Source organism: Corapipo altera, unplaced genomic scaffold, assembly GCF_003945725.1.
Source record: "Corapipo altera isolate COAL_440 unplaced genomic scaffold, ASM394572v1 1, whole genome shotgun sequence".
In the NCBI taxonomy this organism is placed as follows: domain Eukaryota; kingdom Metazoa; phylum Chordata; class Aves; order Passeriformes; family Pipridae; genus Corapipo; species Corapipo altera.
In genome coordinates this window covers 10,209,261-10,217,650 of record NW_020884873.1, presented here as the reverse complement: position 1 = coordinate 10,217,650, position 8,390 = coordinate 10,209,261, and the positions used below count along the sequence as shown (strand labels likewise).

The following is an 8,390-nucleotide window of genomic DNA, read 5'->3' as shown; positions in this document are numbered from 1 at the left end:
GGCAGCGAGCGGCGCCGGCAGCGTCCCCCGGGCCGGCGGGGCGGGGAAGGGGAGGGCCCGGACTACATCTCCCGCCGGCCCCGGGCCGAGGCGGTACAAAGCGGGCGTACCTGGCCCGGCAGGGCAGCGCCGACAGGTGAGCGGTGGGACAGGGGCTCCTTCCTCGGGCCCGCGGCTCGTCCTCCCCCCACCCCACCCCGCCCCGCTCCCACCGCAGGCCCGCCCGGGAGCCGCGATGCCGTTCCCCAGCTCTGGTGCGGACGATGCCTTCGACTACCTGTTCAAGATCATCCTGATCGGGGACTCCAACGTGGGGAAGACCTGCGTGGTGCACCGCTTCAAGACGGGGCAGTACAACGAGAAGCAGCAGAACACCATCGGCGTCGACTTCACCGTGCGCTCGATGGACATCGACGGCAAGAAAGTAAAGGTCCGTGGCGGGAGCAAGCCCGAGACTCTTGGTGGGCAGCACCTTTGCCCTGTCACTTTTCCCATGCAGGTGCCGGGGAGTGGTGGGATGCACAGCATCTCGTGCTCGGCCCTAATGAAGGCAGCTGGCAAAAGCTGCCTTTCTGAGCAGGGGTGTTTCCAAGGGGAGCTTTCTCTCAGGAGCATGCCCTGGGGGAGGCACTCACCCTAATTTGGGTACATGCTTGCTCTCATGACTTCTCTGCATCTACTTGAGGAGAGGGCTCACACTTTGCCTGCAGGGAGTTCTTTGGAAGACTGCTGTATTTTGGAGGGGTTGTCTCTTACCTCTGTCAGAGATGGGGGGGTTTAAGCTGGGACACTGAGGAGAGAAAACCCTCTAGTTTGCAAAGGCTACACTTTGATGTGTGCTTAATTTGAGGGAAGAAGGCTTCCAAGATAGACACCAGAAGAAATGGTTAGCTAGAACTTCCCTCTGCATGCAGATGGAAGTTCAGATGCCTGCCCTTTATATAGATTTGCTCTGCCCAGTCCCGCATCAGGGCTTCTTTGCTCTACTTCCTTTCCTGTTAAAAGCCTGTAATGCTCTACGTCTTTTAGTACAGTTGTTGAAACTGGGGTTCTTGGCCTCTTTACAAAGCTGGGTTTACCCTTGCAGCTTTCTCTTTGGTCTGTGTAGATTGACTTTACAGGCTCATAAATGTCTCTTCAGACCCGGAGAAGGCAAAGCCACACTGGTGTAGCAGAGAGAGCTGGGGCAGGTCTGGCTGCTTTCTGGACAAGGGGTTTCAAAAGCATGGATGCTGCTGGCAAACACCTAGGAAGTGGCATTCACTGGCCTTCACAACTTCTGTCCTTTCTCTTACAGATCCAAGTGTGGGACACAGCTGGCCAAGAACGCTTCCGGACAATAACCCAGTCTTATTACAGGAGTGCCCATGGGGCCATCCTTGCCTATGACCTTACTAGGAGGTCCACATTTGAATCCATTCCTCACTGGATTCATGAAATTGAAAAGTATGGTGCTGCAAACTTGGTCATGATGTTAATTGGTAGGATTTTAATTTTAAATGTTGTGTTATGTAGCTTTTTTAACATGAATATAAAATCTCCTTCACTTTCCCCCACTACTACCTGAAGCATCTATAAACTACGCATTAAGAAAGAATGCAGCTCTAATTACAGAGGATCAGAAAATATATCAGTGTGGCCTAAGCTTTAAAAAAAAAATGAGGAAAGTCATAGCCTGGTCCTGACAGGACCAAACCCACTGCAGACAGCAAAACCTTTTTTTCCTTGTTTCTTTCCTGTTGGAATAATGTAACAAGCTTTGCTGCCAGGCTCGAGGCAGGGACAGCCTTGCTGAGGTTAGAATTGCAGTAAGTCTGACCCTATACTCCTGATGCACAGGAATGTAGCGGCTCAATAATTCAAGACTGAAGGGGAATGCACAGAGCAACACAACTCCTCGTTCTCATCTTTCCTCTCTGTTCTTTTGATATGCATGCACATTGCTCTGTAATGGGATTCCTATCAGGTAAGACAATAGATGGTGAAATGGCTTTTGCAGGGCATGAAGTAGTCTGCTTACATTCCACTAGAGTTCAGGAAACTTTGCCTCTTGAGGAAGCAGTCGCTGAGAACTGGAGCTGGTAGGAAGCAGCGTGGTTCCTTCCGCTTGGTTTCAGGTTGTTATTGCTCTTCCTGTCCCCAAGGAAGAAGCTGCAAATGAGAGAACTGGTGTAGTAAAATGACAGAGGCTTTATTTACATTCCACAGCCTCTGCCTGTTGTGCTGTGGCGCTCTGCTGAGAGCATTGCATGCAGCCACAGCAGCCCAGACTGGCTCTTGAGGACGGGCAGGTTGAGCTCCACAGCACAACAGGCCTGGGACAGAAGCTGCTGCTTGTGCTCCCAGCACAGTACTTACTTTGGCTGTGATGGTTCTTCCTGTTCTTCCTCTGAAGAAACAAACAACAAATTCTGACCCACGTCTATAACTGCAGTGCTTAGAACTGGGTGGGTGTAAATCACTGAACTTGGCAGGGTTTTTCTAACTAATGTCATGAATCTAAAGAAAAGACTTACCTGTGTGTAGTGGGGGCTGGTGGTGGTTGTTGCTGTTTTTTAAAGAGAAAAGTTCTGAAATTGGTAAAAATAAAGCTTTTGTTAAGGATTCAGCTTGGTGCTTTCTTCCAGAGCTGGTGCTGTTTGCTTTATTTACTTTGGCAGAAGTCTTTGTACATTTAATTACATTTGAGCACGTTATATACCCTTCTAGCATGAGGTTAAGGTTAAGAAGTCTTAACTTTCCCACCTGGAACTGGAGGAGGAAAGAAGGGAGGGCCCTTTTTAAGAAGGCAAATAACCCTCCAGCTGTTTGTTGGGGGTTGTGGTTTTATTTTGTGGGGCGTTATTTTGTTGTTTTTGTTTAGGTTTTTTCCTTTTAGAAAAATTGAAAGGGACTTAATGGGAGGGGAGTTGGCTTGTATATGCTTCAAATTCAAGATATGAATTTGATGAAGGGCTGTCTTGAAACTATGAATGTAGACTTCAGCCAGGTACTGCATGTACCAGAACTGATAATTCCACATGTGCTGCAACTACTTAAATATACAAAGGTATTTTATCTGAGGCGTTTCACACTTTCTGATAGACTTTGACTGGAGTGCTGCAAGTAAAAGTTTTAATCTATATATGCAGAAACAAGTCTCTATCTTAAGCATTAAGGTAGCTAGTGTGAATTCTTGTCTTTTTTGACATCATCTTAAAAGATTTTTTAAAGTATTTAACCTAAATGCTACTAAATGTTTAAAACCACTAAAGAATAGAACCAATAGTTGCTTCCAAACAATCCTTTGGCACCACTACCTACACCAAATAATTAGGTGAACACAGGTTTTTAGTTTTTTCTTGGATTTAAACTCGTTTCCTATCCTATGATTAGCTGCGGTTTTGATCCACAGTCTGTGTTTGTGGCTCCGATGTGCTCGCATCTTGTTCTTTCCAGTAACTCTTACACCTAACATAAATCTATTGTTTAACAGAATTTAATTAATCCATTGCATTTAAAGATGAATTTTTGAGAGACTAAGTTACTGAATATCTATTTACCTTCTTTTAAGGGAACAAATCAGACTCACTGGATAAGCGCCAGGTCCTGTTTGAAGATGCCTGCACGCTGGCAGAGAAGCACGGGCTCTTAGCTGTACTGGAGACATCAGCAAAAGAAGCTCAAAACATAGAAGAGGTGTTCATGTTAATGGCTAAGGAGCTAATAGCCCGAAATACCTTACAGCTTCATGGAGAGAACCCTCCAAACAGCTTCTATCTTGATTCCAAGCCAGTGATTGCCAGTCCAAGTGTGGAGAAGGCCCAGTGCCCCTGCTGAAGAGAAATTTCAGGAAGAGCTTGGAAATTGTCATTCTTCTGAGGCTGTTTGATGCAATTTTATTCAATTGATGAAAGTGTCCTCTCTGGCCTCAAGCCATGTCTCTTGATATCTCTGCCTTGGAGTTTGGCTTGTAAGTATTTTCAGAGATCATTGTTGCTGTTGGTAGCACAGGTTGCTTTGAACGTGGCAATGAGCTGAGAGGACTCAGGAAGCTGCCAGCCCTTGCCTTAATCAAAGAGAACTATAAAAACTATTGCCTTTAATTATAACCTTTGAATGTTTTTCTGGCTGTGTCAGAAGATGAATTTGCACCAGAGCTGTGTGTTAATTTGACCCTTCTGAGCTATGTTGCTGGTTCTAAGTGCAAGCACTTTCTGCTCTGCCCGTAGCTGTAAGAAGTCTGACACATGCTGCTTAAACTTTCATTTAGGGGCTGTCCTGATGTCAGGCATGTAGCCACTCATCCCAAGGGACTTAATAACATTTGTGAAAGAATAACTGGAGACATCCCTGGGGTTACATGGCAGGCAGAACAGCATACACTTCTTCCTGGGTTGAGAAGACTGCCTTTCACTTTGCTCCCTAATTGTCAGAATTGCTTCCAGTACTGGTCTCCATCTTGCTACACAGACTTGCTAGAAGCAAAGCTTCCAGTGAAAGGATGTTTTTTCTTTTCTCCCCACTAACCTCATCATGCTTTTTGATGTGCTGATTTTAACCAAAAGCCTTCTGTAGCTTGTGCAATGGGCCAATGGCAGCTTGAGAATATGCCTGCAGATTTCCAAGGGAGTGTGAAGGATGGATCCAAGCTCCTGTAAAACTCAGCAAGGGGTAAGATGGTTTAATTAGGTAACGTTGTGTTAGAGCAGTAAGTGAATGGTATGGGGTGCACCAGAAAGCTGCCCTAGGCAAGTATATACACTACTGCTGTGGGGACTGAACAATGTGGAAGGTTTTGGATTGCTCCTCCCAAATGCAAGCTCTGCTACTCAGGGGTCACTTTTGTATACCTGAACTGAATGAAGGGTTTTGGTTGGGGGTTTTTTTGGTGTGGGCTTTGAGGTTTTTTGGGTGTTTTTTTTGAGTTCTGTTTTGTTTTGGGTTTTGTGTTGTTGATGTAGGTTTTTTTCTTCTCTGTTGTTTTGTTTGCATTTTTTTTCCCAGTAGATGGAAACAGGGAAGGAGAGGGAGGAAAGAAATATTATACAGAGGAAAGTTCTTTTGGCTGCAGTCCTCATGTACCAAAGTGTGTCAGTTACTGTTAAGCTATGAACTGCAACTCAAACTCTGTAATGATAAAATATGGTCTGTGTCACATTCAAAGCAGCCCTGGGAAGGCTGGTGTGTTGCTGGCTTACTCGATGGTGGTCTGCCCATGTTTCCTAAGCCCTGGAAAAATAGGGAAAATCACGTAGCAAATATTTCTGGAAAATCTTGTCTGAGAAGCACAAAAAATAAAGCAGAATGAATCACTGATTTATAGTCTTGGAAATACTTCTAATATTATTAATGCTTTCTCTGGCTAAGTTCTTTGCTATCACATGCAAAGAGCAGCTGTGTGTAAACTGAGGGAAGAATCCTCCATGCTAGCCTCTAAGCCTTTTGCCTGCTGTAGAGAAAGCTTCATCTTCAGACAACCTCTTTCTGATGTTTACTTTTTAAATCTTATTTCTTCTTCATTCAGCACTAGCCTAGTAGTTGCATTTCAGTTTGCACATTTAGGCAACAATAAATACCTTTCCAAGTTGCAAGCAAGCTTCCAAACTACTAGTTTCTACACCTCGTGTCACTATGAAAACAGTAAAATATAAGGTTAATATTCTTTTCTGTTTAAAATCCAAACTACTCCCGGTCATAATCCATCTCTTTTTTTTTTTTTTGTATCTTCCAGGAGACTGTAATAGAAAAGTATTGTGTTCATCTCACCATGTTACTGGCGGTGTTAACCTTTGCATGGTTCATTGGGTTTACTACCTTAATTGGCAATTAGTGTATGAAGTTATTTTGCTTACCCTCAGTATGGAGATTTCTGCAGGCAGATGTGGTCCTCTCTGACTGCCCAGCACTGCCATGTCACAGGGCTCTTGCGGTTCTCTTCCTCACAGAAAGCTGTGCAACACGGGATCAGGGAGGACAGGCTTGTGACCATGCCTTGAGCTGCACTGTCCCCTTTCCTTTAACAGGTCTAACAGGCTCTCTTCTCCTCCTTCAAGAAACTAGTCTTAAACACCTCCCCATTGTGCGACTAAACCAGGAGCATGACCTCTTCTGGTTGGTTCTGTTTGGCATCTTCCACACGGCCTTTGGGCAGTTAGACTGAATGGTTTCTGCAGGGACACTTTTCAAGCTGTCCTCGCCTGAATGAAGAACAAGCTGCAGCAGTTGCTAACAAGGTTCTTCAGAGTGTGTACTGGTAATGGTATTATTCATGAGGTAATACACGAAGCCATAAACTTTAAAAAAAACACCTTTACTGTGGCACGTTAGTATAGACTGCGAGAACCACTAGATTAAAATACAAACTCGGTGTAATTTCTGTGGTTCTGCCTTTCCCCATCAGAGAGCAGGTGGGAACACACAGCTGTGACAAGGCAAAGTGGCATTAACTGCTACGGAACATTCCATTAATGGTTTTGTTCCCCAGCATCATATGCAAATTCAGTGTGCTTCCTGACAGTATCATTAATGCATTTGTTCAAAGTATAGCTTGTTTACACCATTCTAAAAACCACTACTGTCCTTTGGGTTTGTTTTAAGAGCTGCACATTCAGCTTGAAGATGAGCTCATTTGTTAAGTTTTTATCTACTTGGAAGCGATTCAGTCTTAGCAGTGGCACATTACTTGCACTGCAGCCATGCCAGATGAGATTGTAGCAGGACCTACCCAATGAAATGGGATAATGAAAAAAAAATTAGAAGTGTTTTAAAATGGAGCAAACTGACACCTCCCAGAAGCTGACTAGTTTGAAAGTCAACATAACAGCAACCCAGTGAAGTGGAAGGCGTATAGCACTGCCTATGTGGTCAGGCTTTGCTTCATATGCAGGAGACAGGCTCTTAATTTCAAAAGCTGAGGTTCTTATCTAATCATTCTAGTTAATGTTTAAGTATAGTTGGAAAGGAGACAGAGAAAGCAATTTTCAGGTCCTGACAGAGGTGGAGAGCTCTATCCTTGAGCCTTTTTTCAGGAAGGAGATGCATGCCTGTGCTTTTGGACAAGGAATTGAAAGTGAAGCTTCCCCCCACCAGGTGAGTGCTCAAATGAAAGTGCTTTTAGGAGATTCCCCTTCCAGCTGCAGGCTCCCAACAGGCAGCTTTTTATGGGTCTCAGCTCTAAGAACACATTTGGCTGCAGGTGTGTGGGCGGGGGCTTAAATAGTCATTGCTCAACGTACTGACTCCCAAAATAATTCTCAAGCACCACTCTCATGCAATTGTATTAGGAACAATGCTGGGATATGGGAGCCCTTTGAGAATAGTTTTAGACATGCCCAGAACTCCTTTTCCTAAGAATACTTCACCTTGTAATAGGAATGTCCAGTTTGAGATGGGTTGGACTTTTAAATATTTTTTTTGAAGTATTTTTCTTATGCTGTTGTTCTAAAAATCAGCACTCAGGTGCCTGCACAACCTCTGTCAATGCAGTCACATCAAGCTGTTGACTCTGGCTTGACAGCAAGTGACAAACAGCACATCTATATGTAACAGGGCAGGAGCTTAGCATATTTGGAGTCCTGCATTTCCTTGCTACTGCTGTGTCCATGAATATCAGTGCTAATACAGTTTTATCTGCTAAGTCTAGTTTTGCTAACCTGAAGTGAGGCTCACCACAACTAGTTTAATAATGTCTCTCTAATGCTTGCATTAAACTGACTTTGTAGCTACTTGATCCCTGCAGTGAAGTCCTGTATTGTATCTCAATCCCAGGGGATTCCATGTGGGCTCTCTCTCGTTTTAAACTGCTGCAGCATTGATAATTTCAGCTACACAAGTTTTGTTCCAAACATGAGACACCCCATAAGTTTCCTGCTAAGGCAAGGTGAGCTACTTTGGATTTCATTACATGCATCAGGCATCCCCTCAAAGATTACAATCCACCTTGTCTACAGTCAAGGGCAAGCTGTGCTACCACTTTGAACTGAAGCAGTAGAGGTTTTAACAAGTACTCTTAGCTTGTATCATCCCATTCAGAGCAGTGAGAACGAGCAGCACACACACTCTGCGCTTACCACAAGAGGCGAAGTTTTGTATCAAACTAAATTTATATATCCTGGCCTAGGGAGTAAAGTCAAGGCACTTCGAGTGAGATCATGCATCTTTTCCTGAAGATTTTTGTTTTGAAATCAAGACTTTGCTGCTGGAAGGTTATGGAGACTTGATACCTTTTCATCTTGACATTACTCTGATTGGCCTCTTCAGTTTCTGTACCTTAGATATGTGCTTGAAGAAAACATAGCACAGCCTAAGTTGTCACCCTCCATATTTTTACATTAAAAGTTTGCCTTAATTCTACTGAAATTACTCCTGTTCTTACAAAGGAAAAACATAACAGCCTACTAACATTATTT

The 8,390-nt window shown here is 44.1% G+C and overlaps 1 protein-coding gene across 2 annotated transcripts; it reads left to right on the top strand.

Moving 5' to 3' along the window:
* Positions 1-93: 93 nt before the first annotated feature.
* RAB19 (RAB19, member RAS oncogene family) lies at positions 94-8,334 on the top strand. 2 transcript variants are annotated; one of them, XR_003530923.1, is made up of 4 exons: positions 94-430; positions 1,298-1,481; positions 3,554-3,952; positions 6,006-8,334. XR_003530923.1 is itself a non-coding variant. In XM_027663491.1 (3 exons), exons 1-3 carry the CDS (start codon positions 236-238, stop codon positions 3,817-3,819), a joined length of 645 nt encoding a protein of 214 aa, XP_027519292.1. In that variant the 5' UTR covers positions 94-235; the 3' UTR covers positions 3,820-4,085. The 2 variants fall into 2 exon arrangements, 1 of the variants encoding a protein (XP_027519292.1); XM_027663491.1 differs by lacking the exon at positions 6,006-8,334 and having other exon boundaries at positions 3,554-4,085.
* The last annotated feature ends 56 nt before the right edge of the window (positions 8,335-8,390 follow it).